Here is an 18,661-nt window from a genome sequence, read left to right on the forward strand (position 1 = left end):
AGCCAGGGAGGGAAGGTAAAATGAAAAGCGTTTCCTCGGGCTTTCGTTTCCTCCTGGAAAAGCAAAACCAGTCCAACACCGCCACCACGCATAGCAGCTCTGAGCCCTTGGAAGCCCGGGGGCGGGGTGAGTGTGGCGGGCGGTGGGGGGGCCTGTGGGGCCGTTCCCAGCCTCAGGCCGGCCAGCCTGCTCTGCGGAGACACGGCGGCACTGGGCGGCGCTTCAGCGGCTGGGGACCGGCCCTGGCCTGGTGCAGGGCCGCCTCCGTGGGCTCCAGACCCTTCCTGCTGGGCCTCACGCCGCTCCAGCCGGTGGGGGCGCCCTCCTGGGCCCAAAGTGGGAACCGACCGCGAGAAAGGGGGTCTCCGCACATGCACTCTGCTCCCAGCGCGGCCGGTCCCCCCAAGCGGGAGGAGAAAGAGCCCCTTCCCTTCAGAGGGGGTGGGCTCGGCGGGTCCTCAGGACGCTCCTGCCCCGGCCCGGGGGCCCCCGGGGCCCGGGGACTCCGGGCGCCGGCCCTGGAGCTGCGCGTCCGGGAGGGCGCGGGGCGGCGCCAGCGCGGGGCCGTCGGGCCGGGCGGCGCCGCCGTTGGCCCAGGCGCCCCCGGGCGGGTGGCCGTTGAGGCGGAGGCCCACGCGCTCCGTGTCGTGGGCCGCCAGGGCGCGGGCGCCGGGGCCCCCCGCCTTGAAGGGCTCGCGCCGCGGCCGCCGCCGCAGCACGTGGCTGCGCAGGATCCTGCGGAAGGTGTGGCGGAACTCGCGGATGCGGTAGGCGTAGATGAACGGGTTCACCACCGAGTTGCCGTGCGAGAGGACGATGGTCAGGTACATGAGCCAGGGCGGGGCGTGGCCGCACGAGGGGCAGAAGAAGGTGAAGCAGTTGACGACGTGCAGCGGCAGCCAGCACAGGGCGAACAGCCCCACGATGATGGCCAGCGACTTGGCGGCGTGCACCTCCTTCTGCAGCGTGGAGCGCGCGCGCTCGCCCGGCGGCGCCGGCTGGCTCTGCGTCTGCTTCAGCTGCCGCCGCGCCGCCAGGAAGATGCGCAGGTAGACGCCGAGCATGAGCAGCAGCGGCAGCTGCACGCAGGCGAAGAAGTTGTAGTAGACCATGTAGCCCATGGGCACCACGTCCTCGAAGAGGCAGGCCACCCGGCCCTGCCCGCAGGCCCGCGAGCCGTTCCGGCCCGCCTGCTGGCTGCAGTTGTTCCAGCCCAGCATGGGGGTCAGGCCGATGGCGAAGGACAGCACCCAGCAGACGGCGATGATGCCCTTGGCCCGCGAGCCGGTCACCAAGCCGTTGTACCTGCGAGAGGGGACCCGCGTCAGAGAGGAGCCCGGGCACCCGCCGCCCGGCCCGTCCACGGGCTCCGAGGTCTTGGACCAGGCGCCTCCGGCCGCCCGGCCTCCGTGTGTCCTCTGATGGCTGCAGTCCTTGACTTGTTTTGGTTTGAAGGGACTAATGTGACTTGGGAAGGGGGAGGGGAGGAGTTATGACCTCCGCGCCGATCCTAGGCGCCGCAAGAATGCATTTCCCTGTAGCGTGGGAATGCCCCGGAGGGTGGCCGCTGGCTGGGGACAGCACCAGCCAGATCCGGCCGGTGGGCAGGTCACACCTCCTGTGCCCCCTGCTGCTCCTTTCCTACTTGACCTGGGGTCCCCAGCAGCCCCCCCAGGGAGAGGCAGCACAGGCGGGGAGGGGAAGGGTGCAGGCCCCAAGCCGGATGAGATGTTCACCTCCCTTCCAAGTCTGCCCACAGCCCTCTGGAGAGAGGCCAGGATGTCTGAACGCTTTTACAGCAGCCTTCGCAGACGGTAAAGCGTCTGCAATGCAGGAGACCAGGGTTCGATTCCTGGGTTGGGAAGATCCCCTGGAGAAGGCAATGGCAATCCACTCCAGCACTCTTGCCTGGAAAATCCCATGGACGGAGGAGCCTGGTGGGCTACAGTCCATGGGGTCGCAAAGAGTCGGACACGACTGAGACTTCACTTTCACTTTCACATTCAAGAGGACGCAGCTGCTCGAGATCCTAAGGTCCAGAGAGAAGTAATCTGGCCCAAATCGCTCCATACTCTGGAGGGCTCCGCACTCGGGGAGAGGCTGGACCCGCAGGCCCAGAAGCTGATGCCAACGAAAAGAGATGGCAGGGACTCCCCTAGTGGCCCCGTGGGTAAGACACCAAGCTCCCAAAACAGGGGACCTGGGTTCTATCCCCGGTCAGGGGACTAGATCCCATGTGCCAGAGACCCGGAGCAGCCAAATAAATCAGTTTGAAAAAAAGACGGCAGAGATTTTGAAGAACAGGCAGTCAAAAAAACTCATCTCCCAGACTGAGAAGGGCGGCCTCAGTGTTCCAAGGGATGAGCTGCACTTCAGGGTTTTGGTTCCCCAACACCTCTACCAGTAAACCCAACCCATCCCTTTAAAGTTCAGGTCAGCTGTCTTCCCAGAGGGGTATCAAGCGCAACGAATCCCACCCAAGCTGGGCCCCCAGCCTGTGTCCTCTGCATCACCATCACTGAGACAGGCTGTAACAGGTGTCAACGAGACGTTCGCTTCCCTTAATTCCAGGATTGGAAGTACCTGCAGACACTCGATCAAGGCGGAGCAGACCCGGGGGCCTGCAGGCCACACAGGTGCGAGGCCAGCGTGCTGCTGCACGTCACCGAGTGTGCAGGAGGCTCCAGACGCCCCTCAGCCACCCCTGCGCCCCCACCGCCACACATGCCTGCCCGGCGCTGCAGGATCTCGGGGGCCGGGAGCCGGCTGTTCTGGGTAAAATTGCCCACGGGTTAAATTTTGTCAGCTGATTCCCATTAAGGAGAAAAGAAAACCTGGGAGCCTCTGACCTCCCATCTAAGCCCTCATTCCCTCTCCTGAGACCCCAGGAGAGGCGTGGCCTTGCCGTGGGCATGCCAGGAGCCCGGAGGCTACTCAGGCCAAGATGAGTTTGTCAGTTCTGAGCCCGAGCAGGACCCTACTCTCCTGAGCTCTGCGGCCCCAGTCCGTGCGGGCTTGGGTGCCTCCAGCAGGAAGAGGGTCACGGGCTTTCCCAGTTCGCCCAAGCCACAGAAAGCCTACACTGCCCTATTTCGGTTCTGGAGCTTCCAGTGTAAGGTCAGAGGTAATTTTTTTTCCCCCATTTAATTCTTACGTAGCACTTGCTGTGTGCTAGGCACTGTTTCTAGTACTCCGCAAGCTAATTTATATAATCTCATTGAATAGGGGGCTGCTTTAATGTTGACATTTTTCTGAAGAAAAGCATGCCCCTTTCTGGGTTCTAGCCCTGTTGCGTTCTTGCTTAGCCACGTTCTGTCACTCTGAGCCTCAGTCTCCTTGTCTGTAAAATGGGGCTAAGAATGCGGGGCCTGGAGCACTCTCATGAGGGCAGAACAGAGGGTCAGTGGGTGGATGCTGCAGGCAGGTGGGTCGTGGTTCATAGGAGACATGGGCTGCCTTGGGCAGGGGTGACCCTCCTGTCACTGGAGGCAACCAAGCAGAAGCAAACCTTCTCACCTGCAGTCCCCGAGTGTAGCTGCTGAGGAAGAGGAGGCTGACTGATATTCCCTGAGTAAATGAACCTGGGGGGTGTGGGGGGAAGCTGGGGCCCAGCGTGAAGGCTGCTGGGGACACGGTTTAAAAAGCCCACGCTGTCCAGCTATCTCCGTGCAGACGAGGAGGCCCAGGAGAGGAAGTCTGCCGCTGCGTGCTGTAAAGGAAGCCCCTCCTGGGGGCAGGAGCGGACTGATGCCACTCGTCCGTGGGCAGAGGATGTCTGGAGGAGCCCCGGCCCTGCCTTCCCGGAAGGCGGCGGAGGCCCAGCTCCTCACCATGCTTGCTTCTCTTCCTTTTGATGTTTTAATACGTGTAGTTCTTTATTTAAGGAGCGCCCAGACAGATTAATCTTGTTACTCAAAAGAAAGCCTCTTAGGCCGAGAGCCCTGGACCCAGGCTCCCAGGGGACCGGGTCAACGTTTGGGCTCAAATGGGGAGCCACGGCCGCGCCCCAGCCTGGCCCAGTGGCAGCCCTGGGGCTGTGTGTGTGACTGAGGTAGTCTCAGCCTGCCCCGCGGGGCCTCAGACAGCCTGCCTGCCTGCCGGGCGGAGGTGTGCCCAGGCCAGCCAGCGCTGTGTGGCCCTGGGGGCCTGGAGGCGTCGCAGGGAGCTGGCACCCCACACTTTGTGCTGCTGAGCCTTCTGGGGCGCCCTGTCTCTCCCACTGGGGACTGCCCTCTGATCCAGTCATGCCCCCCCCAGTTCTCGGTGAGACTCGCTGCGCACCTGCCCTTCGGCCAGGAGAAAGCAGAGCCTTCCCCAGTAGTCCAAAGGCACCCGCGGCTAGAACCCACCCTCCCTCCCAGGCGCAGGCAGGCCTGAGCCGCTGCACAAGCCCCGTGGGTCACCTGTCCCGTCTCCCTGCCCAGGGCCCACCCGCAGGCTCCTTCCTTCCCTGGGGTGTCCGTCCAGGTGGGCCCCCCCGTGACACCTGCCCCCCAACACCGGTGTGCCCCGACAGGCTTGGCGTCACGCCCTGCAGGGAGCGCCCTCTCCAGTGCCCACTCAGAAGCCAGGGCGCTCGGATCTGACCTCTGGGGCAATCCAGCACCCGGGCCCGGGACTCTGCTGCCCCACGAGGAGGCTGCTCCCCAGGGTCTGCAGAGAGCAGTCACCGGGGGCTAACGAGAGAGGAGGGAGGCGGCCCTGGAGATCCCCTGGGAGTCTGTCCACTGGGGACACGGATAGCGCCCGTCCCCGCCCGCGGGCAGGCCCTGCCTTCGCTCAGCAGGGCCCGGGCACACGGGAGGCGCACGGAGACCTTTCTGAAGCTGCAGAGTCTTCGTTTTTAAAGAGAAAGTAACGGTGAACGGTGCAGGCCTGGGGACGGGCTCCTTAGAGCGTCGCCAGCGGCTGGACTTCAGAGCAGCCAGAGGGCCTCCTGAGTGGGGCAGGAGACGGCACGCGGGCCGGGCTGGTGTTCCGCGGGAGGGGCAAGGACAGCTGTCCCGAGCCAGGCGGTGGCCCGGAGCTGCCAGGAGCTCCAGGTTCCCGCCTGCCTCTGTCTCATCCCCCTCACGCCTGGCCTGTTCTCGGGGGCCCCAGCAGACACTGTCCCATGCCTTGTCTCCCGGCCCTCGTGTCCCAGGGCCCTTGAGTCCCAGGGTCAGGAGACACTTTGCCTTCGGAGCAGCCGCTGGCATCCTCCTGCGTAACAGGAGGGTCACAGCCGCCGCCGGCCAGGGATCAGCGGAGACGTGAGCTCACATCCTGCTGGTGGTGGCGCCCGGCCCCGGAGGGACAAACATCACCTCCACCGTCAGTCCGTGGCCGCCTGACCCGGGAGCCAGGCCGGCCCCTCCAGAGCCCTGCCTCGAGGAGCTCAGACGGCCGAGGTCAGGGTGGGACTAGGCCCTGCTCCTGAAGGTCGTGGGGCCCGGGAGGCAGGCAGGGCTGGGGAGGGGTGGCCAGGCCCATGGCTCTGAGCCTCCGGCAGCTTCAGCAAGGTCTGAATCCCCATCCACCCTCCCGCCATCCTGCGCAGGGCCCCACCACTCCAGTCCACTCGTCGGGCCCTCAAAACACTCGGCCCCTGGGACAGATGAAAAAGGGGCCAGAAAGGGGCAGCGGACTCCCCAGTCACACAGCACGGGCCACCCGCCTGCACCAGGGAGAGAGGCTGGGCTGTGTGACTCTCAGAGAGCAGACAGGAAGCCACAGGCCTCTCTCTTGGATCAGTGGCTATCCCTGATCGCCCCCAGATCCACTGTCCCTTGCTTGAATCAGGCCCACACTGGCCCTGGCCTGGAAAGGGACGTCAGTCAGACCAACCTCTGTGTCCTGGACCAGCGTGGACTCCAGCCCGCCATTCAGGCTGGTCCTCGGTTGGGGCCGGGGTCGCCTTTCCTTCTGACCAGGGCCCTAGGCTCTCCCGGGACACGGCATCCCTGGAGCACCACGCAGGGCCCGTCTTCCTTTGTTTGAGCAGCAGGACGTGGGCGTGTGCTGTCCCCCGAGAGCCCGGGGGCAGTAACGGCTGCCTGAGCTGGGGGCCTGGGGCGGCCGTGTGAGCAACCCCGCGAAGGACCGCAGTCACCGGGCGGCAGGCGGCTCCTCCCAGACACGTCCCGCCTGTGCTGCCAGCTTGCTGCGTGGCCCCACGGGCTGCCGCTTCTCAGTCTCCTTTTCCCACCCAGATGACGGAGGAAACGACCTCTAAGCGTGCCCTCGGGTCCCACACTCGATGTTTCCACTTGCTCATCGAGCCTCTTCCGCAGACAGGCCAGGGCGCCCTCAACCCAGCGTGGGGCTGCTCCGTAAGCAGGCCCCACCTGTCAGTGTTCACCACCTCCCTCGGGCCTGCCGCCCTCGAGGTGGTGGGGCTCAGCCCCAGAACGGAGGGGCGGGGAGGCAGGGCCGAAGCCCCCTAGCCCCTCTGGGGGTGGGGTGGGGAGGGGCGGCTTCCTAGCCCGGCTGGGCTAGTGGCTGTGTAGGTGGAGGCTGCATTTAAGTGAACTCAGCCTCGGGGAGAGTCTTTGTTTCCACGACACTTGCCTGAAGTCATTTCACAAGTCCCACCAGGAAAACCCCACCAACCCGAAGCCTGCAGTGGCCGAGAAGCACAATTTGCATAGAGGTCCAAGTGACTCACGGAGGCATCTGGCCCAGTCACTTCCCCTCAGGGTCATTTTCCTAACCTGCAAAGTGCAGGCTCGCCCGGAGGGGCTGGAAGAAGGCAGCTTCTAGCTGAGGCCTGTGGTTTCCCGTGGGGCCCACCCCACCCCAGCATCACACTTTGTGACGGGAGGCCCAGAGGCAGCCACCCCCAGGCCTGGACACAGGGTCACCAAGAGCTGCAGCACAGCAGCCTCTCCCGGGTAGCCCTGGGGAGGACCAGCCTGGCCCACGCCCATGGCGATCAGCCAACATGGCACAACTGCCGGCCGTGCCAAGCCCTGGGCAGCCCCACGGCCCCGTCCCCACACACTGACACCAGACCAAACCCTGACCCCAGGGGTTCACCCTGACCCCCGGTTCACCCTGATCCCTGGGTTCACCCTGACCCCGGCTTCACCCTGACCCCTGAGTTCACCCTGACCCCCAGCTCACCCTGACCCCGGGTTCACCCTGACCCCGGGGGTTCACCCTAACCCCCGGCTCACCCTGATCCCTGGGTTCACCCTGACCCCGGGTTCACCCTGAACCCTGAGTTCACCCTGACCCCCAGCTCACCCTGACCCCGGCTTCACCCTGACCCCGGGGGTTCACCCTGACCCCCGGCTCACCCTGATCCCTGGGTTCACCCTGACCCCGGGGGTTCACCCTGACCCCCGGCTCACCCTGATCCCTGGGTTCACCCTGACCCCGGGTTCACCCTGACCCCCGGTTCACCCTGACCCCGGGTTCACCCTGACCCCCGGCTCACCCTGATCCCTGGGTTCACCCTGACCCCGGGGGTTCACCCTGACCCCCGGCTCACCCTGATCCCTGGGTTCACCCTGACCCCGGGTTCACCCTGACCCCCGGTTCACCCTGACCCCCGGTTCACCCTGACCCCTGAGTTCACCCTGACCCCCAGCTCACCCTGACCCCGGGTTCACCCTGACCCCGGGGGTTCACCCTGACCCCCGGCTCACCCTGATCCCTGGGTTCACCCTGACCCCGGCTTCACCCTGACCCCTGAGTTCACCCTGACCCCCAGCTCACCCTGACCCCGGGTTCACCCTGACCCCGGGGGTTCACCCTGACCCCCGGCTCACCCTGACCCCCGGTTCACCCTGATCCCCGGGTTCACCCTGACCCCCGGTTCACCCTGATCCCTGGGTTCACCCTGACCCCGGGTTCACCCTGACCCCCGGCTCACCCTGACCCCCGGCTCACCCTGACCCCCGGCTCACCCTGACCCCGGGTTCACCCTGACCCCGGGTTCACCCTGACCCCCGGTTCACCCTGACCCCCGGTTCACCCTGACCCCGGCTTCACCCTGACCCCCAGCGCAGCCCCTCATGGGTGCAGCCCCCCGCACGAGGCACCCGGGAGCGGGACTCACCGGAGCGGGATCCGGATGGCGATGTAGCGGTCAATGGCGATGGCCAGCAGGCTGAAGATGGAGCTCTGCGTGAGCACCAGGACGAAGCAGGCGAAGAAGAGGCAGCTGTGGCAGGCCGCGCAGAAGCCGGTGCTCAGGGTCACGGCGAAGGGGATGGCGAGCACCCCCACGGCGATGTCGGCCGCCGCCAGCGACGCCACGAAGTAGTTGGTGACGCTCTGCAGGTTGCTGTTGAGCCACACGGCCCAGCACACCAGCACGTTGCCCAGGATGGCCAGCACGGCGATGGCCAGCTCCACCGCGATGTACGCCGAGAAGCCGTCCATGGCGCGCGCGGCGGCCGGCGGGCGGGCTCAGCGAGGACGCGGGCCGCGCCAGCGCTCGGTCCATAGCTGCGGCACGGCCGGCCCTGCCCAGGCCCCGAGCCCCTTCTTCGCGGGAGCCGGGGCGACCCTGCCGTCGGTCGAGGGGCTCCCCCAGCGCTCTTCACCGCCCACGGCGCGTCTCCAGAACGCAGCCCCCCTGCAGGCGCTCCGGCGGCATCTCTCAGCTCTGCTTCAGGTCCTGAGGCACCTGCCAGGGGAGAAGCCTCGTGAGGAGCTGGACCTCCGGGCACGGCCGGAGATACCCGGGCAGCCCCCGGCCCCCGCCGCCCAAAGCGCCCCCCCCACAGGCAGGCGCCGGCCGGAGGACGACCCACCGTGCCCCGGCCCTCCGGTCAGCCCTAGTGCTCTTCTCCCAGAGGAGCCCAGACCTCGCAGAGGTGAGTCGCTTCTGTAGCCCCCAGGGCTCAGCTCGCTTCTCGAGCCTTCTGTGGCAGCCCCGCCACCCCCCTCCTGGAAACCCGTGGGTCTGCCGGGACCACCCTCCTCGCTCAGCCGGCGGCTGCGTCCCTGAGAGCCGGGAGCTGCCCTGCGGGGCGCCCCACTGGGAGGGCAGCGGGGTGCTGGAGCGCTCGGAGGGGAACCGCCCCCAGAGCCCCCGCCCGCAGAGGCGCGTCTGGGCGGGGTGCTCCCCAGCCCCGCCCGCTGCCTCCTCCCACGCCCGCTGCCAGCCGATCCTGCGCCCGCGGGGGTGCTCAGCCAGGACTCAGCGGAGCCGGCCTCGGTCTCCCCACTGACACAGTGGGAAGGCTGGACCCCAGTCGCCTCTGGGGGCCATTTACGCTCTCACCCGTGGTTCTACGAGCAGGAAATGAGCAAGCGTGAAACAGCTCCCCCCCTTCACCTGAGTCAAAATACCCTGGTGTCAAGAATCCGAGACAGCTCTGCAGAAGCAGCCCACCTCCCAGGGGCCCCTGAGCTCCCCCGCCACTCGGGCCTCTCCCCAGCGCCCTGGCTTCCCCGCCACACTCCCTCGTGCTGCCCGGCTCCCAGGGAGCCCCTGAGTTGGTGGAACGGTCCTCGCTCCTCCGCCACTCAGACCTCTCCCCACCGCCTAGGCTTCTCCGCCACACTCCACCGTGCTGCCCGGCAGGGTCCCCTGTGCCAAGTCCACCCTCCTCCCGCCCCAAGCTCCCCTTGCCGGGGGCCCAGGTGCATGTGGGACAGGAAGCCCGAAGGTGCCCGCATGTGGGCTGGGGGCTGCCTGGCCCGTCTGTCCTCCAGGACGCGAGGCATCGGATGGACAGGCCACCTTGGGAGAAGGCTGCTCATGGCCCCTAGCTGCATTCAGAGTGCCGGGTCCTCTCACCCCGTCCAGGAGGTGCTGTGGCGCTGCGACAGAGGACCCCCCAGCTCCCTTCTGACAGCTCCGCCCCTGCCTCTGGCAGTTGCAGCCAGTGGTGGGCACCCCGTGACGCAGCAGCAGGGAGCAGCAGAGAGGAGGCGGAGCCCCTGACAAACCGAGGGGCCCCTGCAGCCTACGGGCTCTCCCAGGCCTGCAGCCGCCACAAACAAGTCCCACCGAGCCCCTGTTGTGCAGCGGCTTACAGAGCCGGCTGGTGGCAGAGGCGGGGCGGACCGAGCCTCCCGGTGCCACCTCTGGCCACGCGGTGTTCCTTGGTGCCTCCGGCCGGCAGCCAGGAGCAGCAATCCCCTGGGGCGCCTGACTGCAGAAGCACCGTGTCCAGGTCTCGCCATCCTCCCACTGGAGCGAAGGGGCAGGCTCCCCTCTGGGGGGCCTTCCGGGTCCCGCACCGGGCCCCGGGACCTGTGTCCCCCCATCAGTGAGCTGCCGGCCTCCTGCTGACGCCTTGCCATCCTTCTTGCCCTGCCTTGGGCTCTCCTGGGGAAGCTGCGTTGGCGGCACATGGCCCACGCTGGAAGTCTGACTCAGGCCCGGCCCATCTCCCCGACTGAGGGCCCCGGGGCCAGCTGACCCAGATTGGTACCATGTTTCTGGGGAGCTGAAGCTGGACTGTCTGGGCCCCGTCCGGAGCCCCAGTGATGGGGGAACACCGCCAGCACCTGCCCCGGATGTTGGCTGACCCCACAAGAGCCAGGGTGCTTGGCACGGAAGGGCCTTGGGGCCCCTAAGCCAAGCCCTCCGGTGAGTGCCTCCCAGGACATCTAATCCGCAGAGCCTCCCTATCACCTTCTGCACCCGGGGCGCCAAGGCCTCTAAACTGGAGCCGCTCTCCTGCCTTCCACCAGGAGCCGGGGGTGCCCTCCCACCCAGGTCGGCCCTCGAGGAGCCAGCGTGCCCCTGTGCCCCGGGCACCGTCTGCCTCCCTCAGCTGCGAGCACAGCCCCGGCCACACAGACCACCCAGGTGTCGGCCAGACCCGGCTCTCCAGCGTCGAGTGGAGTGCCCGAGGGCCGCCCGGGGCAGGCGGGCTGGAGGCGGCCAGAGCGTTCCGGCCGTCAGACCCAAGTCAGCCTGGGCACTTTGCTGGACTTTGCTGGTATCAATGCTCCCGTGACGGCCTGTTTCAAGCCAGTCATGTGTCACTGACAGGAACCAGGAATCAACGCGCACAGCTGGTGAGAACCAGGCTCCAGCCTGCCGCTGACCACCCAGACCTGAGCTGTCCCTGGGGCCCCCCGGACTCCACCCCAGAGCCCAGGCTCAGGCAGCCTGCTGAGGAGCTCAGGAAAGGAGGGTGCAGGGGCCTGAGAGCCCCCATGAAGCTTTCTGGGGAAATGCCCATGGAAAACGGCAGCAAGGAGGCTTCCTGGGGCCTCTGGGCGCCTCCCCGCCGCCCCGCCTTTGGAGGCGTCCCAAAGCCACAGGAAGGTCGGAGGCCCAGGGACTGGGGCTGGGGCTGGGGCTGGGACCCGGATCTGGTAATTTCCTACCCCTCTCTGTTGGCCCTCGTTAATCCTTAAGTCATCTGTCACTAGCCAAGGGGGGCAATTAAGTATTAATGACGCAGTATTTCCTCGTGATTGTCGCCGGCCGGGGACAGGGCAGAGGGCAGAAGCCACCCCATGGCAGGCCAGAATCACGTGCCGGGGAGCAGCATGCTAAGCCTGGGGAGGGCAGCCCCACAGGATTCCCCAGCAGACAGGCTCCGTCCCACCTTCCTCCTCACCCTCACCAGCCTGGCCTTTGTGTGATCAAAACGCACACGCTTCCTGGCTCCTTGTCTGTCCCAGCGGCGAGGCTTTCTGTGCTCGTGTACAGGCGGCGGGTGGGCCCCCGGGGTCTGCTGGACGGAGGAGCCTGGCAGCTAGCACGCAGCTCCCTGCACACCTGCCCCTGAGTACTGCGAAGGGTGGGGTACTGCCTGGGCCTGTCGCAGCCACGCTGGGCCTCTTCCCAGGCTCCAGAGCCCCAGCCTGAGACCCCTGCACTAGCTTCTCAGCAAGTGTTTCTGAGAACTTGACCCTGTGCCCAGCAGCACCCCGCTGCCAACCGCTGCCTGGCCCGAGCCCACGGCCGGGGTCTTAAGGCACTGTTGTCTCGGGAGGCCGACCCAACCGCTGCCACCCAGCCTGGTGTGCGGGTCACGCCCTACCTCCAAGACCTCAGCTCCACTCCGAGAGCCTGAGAAGCACAGCTTTAAAGCACAGGAGGAAAACTAAGGGTGAGACAGATAAGCAACCAGTGGATGAAATACAGAGACTCGTTCCAGAAGAGACGAAGGCAGTCCAATAACCGAAAACAACGGTCAAAGGTACTTAGGGTCGTCAGAGAGAGAAAAGAAAGGCGTCCATAAAGAATGAAAATTCCCAGCAACGCCGAAAAGGGCGGGCAGACACGAACCAGAAATGAGAGCCCGGGAAAGGAACCACTGACGGACAGACGCGCACACGAGCCGGGAGCATCAGGGCGGGAGGGCACGGTGAGAACCGTCACGCAGGCCTCGCAGAGCAGGAGGCCGGAGCCTGAGGTGGCCTGGGCAACGCCGACCTCCGTCTCACAGTGGGGCTTGGTGGGCAGCTGCGCTCCTCTCCAACCGCAGGCCGCTCGCTGGCCGTTGGGGGGCCCCGAGTCTGGGCACGTGCCTCCCCCAAACCCCCAGGGCCTGGGGACCCACCCGGCCCCTCTCCAGAAGCATCAGCAGGGGCAGAGCAGAGACTCCAGCACTGCCTGGAGGAGCCAGGGGCCTCCTCCCTCCAGCCCTGCACGGCTGCCAGCCTGAGGAACTCGGCAAGGGCAACCCCTCGGCGGGCACCGCCTGCAATCTCTCCCCTAAGGCCCTGGGGTGCAGCCGCCGCTCTTGGCGCCTGAGGGCAGGATGTGGGCGGGGCAGGGCTGAGGGCCTCCCTGCACTGGGCCCGCCCCACGGGGCCTCCGCCCAGCAGGCCCTGGGGCCACACACAGGGCCCTTCTCCCTGCTGGGGACCTCGGCCGCCTCTCCGTCCCCTCGGGTCCAGGCCAGATGCTGGACAGGCTGCAGGCCCGGCCCGCTGGCCTCAGATGGGTCACCTCCCTAACACCCCCTCCAAGGGGCCACTCCTCACACAGGGCCCTGGGTGCCCATTCCTCCAGCTCACGCTCCGAGACCCTGAGTGAGGGGTGTCCCCCAGGCTCTGCACATCCCTGGGGGCTCTTGGCTCCCAGAGCCCTCCCAGGCGAATCTTCAACTGGCAGGACCAGCTCCTGTGCTTGAAGAGGGCAAGGTGGGGGGTGCTTTCCAAATGGGGACAGACCATAGGGGGCCCGGCATGGGGGCTGACCTGCTCAAGGGGCGGTGCCCGGGGCTTGCGGAGACGTCCACACAGGGGATGGGGGAGGCAGACCCACCTCTGGGCTCCGAAGGCATGGAGAGGTGCTAACACAGCTCTGGGGGTGGATGGGGGTGGGTGGGCCAGAGCGGCTGGCTCCCTGACCCCTCAGTGGCCCCCGTCCCCGCCTGCAGTTTGCAAAGGCTACTGAGGGGCCAGAGGCGAACACTCCTGTGAAGATGGGCAGAAACCACCGCCCTGCCAGCAGGGGAGGCACCCGGGTGGCCCCTGCCTGCCTCCACCTGGCACACCCCAAAGCCATCTCTCTTCCAGGGGACAGACAGCTGGACCAACGGGGGTGGCAACCGAGGTCAGAGCCGCAGAAGGACCCTGCCCAGCAGCTTCTCACTCAGGCCTGTCCTGCAAGAGCGGTGCCAGCTGGAACCGTCTAGCAGAGCGCTCCGGGGACGGGTGAGGCTCAGAGGCGTGTCAGGGAAGGCTGGGGGGAGGCTGGACAACTGGAGCACCCTGCCTCCCCGACCCCCACCCCCTCTGCCCCTGGAGCGAGGGCAGCCCCCCTCCACCCAGCCCCTCCCGCCCCTGTCAGGATCGCATGGCTTCCACGCCCAGGGGGGCCCTCCCACGACTGTGGGAGGCGATGGGGGGACCCCGGCCCCCTCCCAGCCCCGCCCAGGAGGCAAGCGGTCTCTTGGGAGGGCTTCTCCCCGCATCGCAGCTCCAAGCTCCTGCCCTCCCTCCCGCTTCCAGGGCAAACCCTCCTGTGGCCGCCCACATTCCCCAGGCCAGGGGGCTGGAGCTCATCCTTCTGAAGCTCAGCACCTGAGGCCCGCGGTTTCCTCGGGGCCGCCGGACCCACACACCGCCCAGAACGTCTTTTCAAGCCAGCCTTCAAGCCCTTGCCTGCCCTCTGGCCCTGCCGCCCTGAACTCTCACGGGTGCACAGATTTCAGCAGATAGGCAGAGCCCACAAGACCAGTCCCAGCTCACAGAGGCAGGGGGCTCGGGAGTCAGGCAGGTTAGATGGAACGAGAGCTGCTGGCAGCTTTCACATCAGTGCTGCGAGCCCCCCAGGGCCACGGCCCTGCATGGTGGACGCTGCCCAAGGCCGCCGCGGGGCCCCACAGTTTGCAGGGTACGACGCCCTGGAGCCAAGCGCCTGCTCCCCACCCAGCACTAGTCACTTGGCCCTCTGCTGACAGTGGTCTCTTGTGATGGCCCCGCAGCCCTACAAGCCTAACAGCTTCTCTCCGGGGGTTCCCAGCTCAAGCACTGGCCCCAGTCTGCCCACCCCCCACACCCAACACACGCAGCCCCGAACATGAAGCCCTGCGCGCACCATCCCGCGTGTTTCACAGGATGAGAAGGCAGATTGGCCGGGGCAGGAAGCCCAGCGAGTGGATCCAGACCAGAACGTTTGGATGTCCGGGCCTCTCAATCCCGGCTGCTCCTGAAGCCGCCCACGGCCCTCGAGAGCGGTGGGCTCCTAAGGAGCAGACGGGGGTGGGAGGGGGGTGGCTGGGGGCCTGCACGTCCCAGGCCCCCGGGAGAAAGGAAATGCGCGAGCCCACAGACTCACCTGGCCAAAGTCTCGTCTCCCGCCGGCCTTCCCGAAGCGCTGGAGAGGGAGGCCGGGTCAGCCCAGAACACGGTCTGCTCTAAGGGGACGGGCCAGTGGCCCAAGAGACCTGGGAGAGCCCGGGGACCTCCAGAGGCCCCGGGCGGAGCGAGGAGCAGCAAACAGCCCGGGATGGGCCCGGCCCCAGGGGCAGAGCCTCTCCAGCCCACCCTAGGAGGAGGAGCCCCCGACAGCACCCCACCTGCCCGGCCCGCTGTGCGCCCAAGAACTGTCCATTGCGGGCCCTGGGCCGGACACCTGGGGCAGCCCTGCTGGGCTTGGCAGTGACATGGAGGATCTAACAGCGGGTGCAGGGGACGGGAGCAGCCTGGGATCCCCACGGAAAAGGGGCACAGGTCCCGCGGGTGGAAGCAGGCTCGGGGCGCCTGAAATGGGGAAAAGGAGGCGTCCCCCGGGGGTCAGCTGCGGTCCGGAGAAAAAAGGGTGGGGACACGCCCTCCGCGCCCAGCTTCTCTGCCCCGCGGAGCCCTCGGCCCCCGCCTTCCTCCCATTGTAGTCGGGGAAATTGAAGTCTAAATCGCAGCGGCCGCGCCCCAGCGCAGACGCCTCCCCTCGCTGGCCCGGGGCCCTCCCATCCCTGGGCACCTGGAGCCGAGCCCCTCGAGGGCCGCCACCGTTCCCGCCAGTCCCGCCTCGGCTCAGGGCGGCGCCGGCGGGACGCCAGGACTGTCCCCACCCCGGCCTCCCCCGGGGCGGGCCCCCAGGCCGGCTCCCGCCTCCAGCGCCCACCGGACGCGCCCGCGCTCGGCCGGCGCTCAGCTCCGTCCCTCGCCGCGCCCTAGGCGCTCCGATGCCGTCCGCTCACCCAGACTCCCGGGACGCCGGGACGCTCGGGCGCTCCGCCGGTGGAAGTCCCGGCCCGCGGGGGCCGCGCGCTCCGCTCCGGCCTCTCACCGCCTGCCCCGCGCGCCTTGCGGTCCAGGCCGGGGCGGCCCGGAGGGGTCGGCGCAGCGCCCCCCGACCGGGCTGGGGAGCCGGCGGCGCGCCCGGCCGGGCGCGGACCCCAGCCCTCGAAGCGGCTGTCGGAGCGGCGGGAAGAGACGCAGCGGCGGAGCGCCTGCAGGGCGTCCGCGCCGCCCGCGCTCTCGGCCCCACGACCCTGGCCGCCCGCCTGCGACCCCAGACCCGGGGCCCCCACTGACCTGCTGCTCGAGCGCCGGCACCCGCGGGCTCGGCGTCGCCGGGGCTCCGGCTCCGCCCGCGGGCGCCCCCCGCCGGCGGCTCCCAGCCCCGCGCGGCCCGCGCCCCGCCCCGCCGCGCGCCGAGCCCGGGGAGCCTCGCGCCGTGGCTCCCGCCCCCCGCGCGCCCTCCGCTCTCCCGGCTGCCGCGTCCGCTCAGGCCACCTGCCCCGTCCCCTCCGACGATTCTCTCGGCCCGGGGCGCAGGCCCGCACTGGCTCCCCTCCTCTGCGAAGTCCCAGGCGCGCCAGCCCCCGTGTCACCGTGTCGCCAACGGGAAGTGCCCTGTGCCTGGCGCCCCTCGGTCCTTTCCGCGGCGCCGGTTCCGGAAGGAGAAAGCTCAGCCTCAAACCAGGGTCCTGGGGGCTGGTCCCCAGCCTTGCCCGCCCTCCCTGAGTCCCAGCAGCCCTGCACTGGTCCAAGATTGGCCCCTAAGAAGCCGCCCCCATTCCAGTGACCCCTCTGAGCCCTCCCCAACTTCTCTGAGCAAAAGGAGGAGGAGTCACCTTCGGCCTCCTCGACCCCCTGGAATCCCACCTCACAGATCCAAGGTTGTGTTGATTCAGAATGGGAACGCTCCACGTCCATCCGTCTCCAGCTCAGCCACTCAAGGGGACCCCCCTTCCACCCCGACTCTGGACAGACACGGGGCCACCCCAGCTCTGAGCACAGCAGGACAAGCCGCTCTGAGGCCAGGGTGTCACAGCCAAGGGTTCGCAGGAACCCCGGGGTAGGGGTGCTGTTTGCTGGCCCCGGGGGTGGAGGGTGGGTTGAGGGGGACAGCTGTCTCTGCAGCAAGCCCACAGGTTCGGGGGAAGCACAGGAGGGAAGCAGGGGCTCCTCTTTCTGGGGGTGCAACCTCCCCAGTTCGTCCCCCGCCCCATTCAGCCAGAGGGGACCCCCGCTCCCTGTCTCCGCTGATGTCCAGGGGCCCCCTCCCCAGGCACAGGGAGGCACAGGAGGAGGGCTGGGGGAACCAGGATGGGACCCTGAGGCCTCAGGGAGAGGCGTGGGAGCACGTGCCCATGACCCCTGGGCTCAGCCCCCTCGCCCCACCCCCCAGCCGGGGCTCTGGTCCAGCCCAGCTGGCTCTGTCTCCCCTCCCCCGCACTCACCGTTGTCGGCTGGGGAGTGGGGACCCTGGTGCTGTGGCTTTCCCGCCGGCTTTGGGGGGCCCCTTGCCTCACCTGTAGAGTAGGGCTGTTGTCTTTCTGCCCTGCCGCCCCCGGAGCTGTGCCACTCAGACCATGAAGGACCACCCTCCAGGTGCTCGGCTTCCCTCCCCGGCTTCTAGGCCCTCCGGTGGGACAAACTCCTACAGCGGGGACAAAACCCTTCGGCCCACATTCACTCAAGTCCTCACTCAGCAAACATCCTGGGAGTTGCTTGAGAGTCACCTGGGGTTGGCGGGGGTTCATAAGGCGGCGACCAACATTCAGCCGACCCCAGGTCACGCTCACCCCCGAGCCCCCCAGCGTGGGTCCCCAGTTCCCTTCCGGGTCCCAATGGCCTTCCTACCCAGACCTCCGCAGGTGTGGCCTGGCCCCAGCCAGTGCCCAGGGGCTGAAGCCAGCGTGGGCCAGAGGGGCAAAGCCCTCGGATTTCACCCGCAGGGCCCAGTGGGAAGCCCCTCCTCTGTGTGGGTGCCCCAGGCCTGGAGTAGCTGTGTCCTCGAGATGGGGGTGGTCGGCTGGGCCAGGCGGGACTCCGGCCCTAGAGCCAGCTCCCCAGGCACTGGACCCCCCTGCCCTGGAAACAGCAGGGTCCCCAGGCTTCCGGCAGAAGTGGGGGGTGGGCCTCTGCTACAGTGGGCCTGTGTCATTTGCCACGAGCCTCTGCCCGGAGTGGACAGGAGGCAGGCACAGAGAGGGGCCCTTCAGCAGGTCTCGCGTCCCCGTGGCGATCCTCTGCTGCCCGCCACCTGGGGTTCTTGAGCGCGCTCCTCCGGGGCTGTGCCGGGCCAGGGGGAGCCCTGCGAGCCGGCAGCTGCACCGAGGTGACGGGGGCGGGGTGCCCGGCAGGCCCCTCGTGGGCCATGGTGTTCCTGCCCAGCCCCACGCCAGCCTGTGGAAGCTGCAGATACCCACCCTTTCTTCCGTCCAGGCCCAGCTGCTCAGGCCAGGCGGGGGGCCAGCTGGGCTCCCCCCAGCCCACTCCCATGGGCTGTGTGTCCCCATCCAGGATGCAGCTCCACGGCCTCCGGCCCCCAGCTGGGCCGGCTCTGGGGCGGCAGGCTTGCACCAGCAGCAGCAGGCCAGACGTGGGGTGAAGCACCCGGAGGGTGCCGGGGCCAGGGTCCCTGAGAGCTGCCAGGCCGTCGCGAGTGCCCACGAGGCCTTCCTCTGCGAGGGGGAGGCTCCGGAACTGTGGAGGTGACTGCAGTCCCTGGCCTGGCTAGGCCCAGGAGATGAGCGCTCCAGGAACCCCGAGCCTCTGGAGGATCTGGGCGCGTCCCTGTGGGCGGGGAACCTGAGGCCAGGTGGAGCGGGGCCTTTTCCTGAACAATGGTGGCCTGGGCACTGCCCGCAGCAGCAGCCAGGCTATCAAAGCTGCCCCACCCCCAGCAGCCAGCTCCCCACTGCGCTTCACGGGGGGCAGGGTCCGTGGGGGCCTTTCCCGGGCTTACCCTGCTGCAGAGGCGGTCCCCCCGGGAGATGGAGGCAGACCTGGGGGCAAATGGGTGTCCCCGCGTCCTGCCTGACAGGTGCTGGCGACCTGTGGCCACAGG

At 67.9% G+C, this 18,661-nt stretch overlaps 1 protein-coding gene across 1 annotated transcript; it reads right to left on the minus strand.

Annotated features, from left to right (window-relative positions):
- Positions 1-458: 458 nt before the first annotated feature.
- Positions 459-8,370, minus strand: ADORA2A (adenosine A2a receptor). The gene is made up of 2 exons (XM_052654891.1): positions 8,045-8,370; positions 459-1,305 (listed from the first exon to the last, which is right to left on the minus strand). The coding sequence occupies exons 1-2, from the start codon at positions 8,368-8,370 to the stop codon at positions 459-461; spliced, it is 1,173 nt and encodes a 390-aa protein (XP_052510851.1).
- Between the last annotated feature and the right edge of the window lie 10,291 nt (positions 8,371-18,661).

Source organism: Budorcas taxicolor, chromosome 17 (genome assembly GCF_023091745.1).
Source record: "Budorcas taxicolor isolate Tak-1 chromosome 17, Takin1.1, whole genome shotgun sequence".
Taxonomy (NCBI): domain Eukaryota; kingdom Metazoa; phylum Chordata; class Mammalia; order Artiodactyla; family Bovidae; genus Budorcas; species Budorcas taxicolor.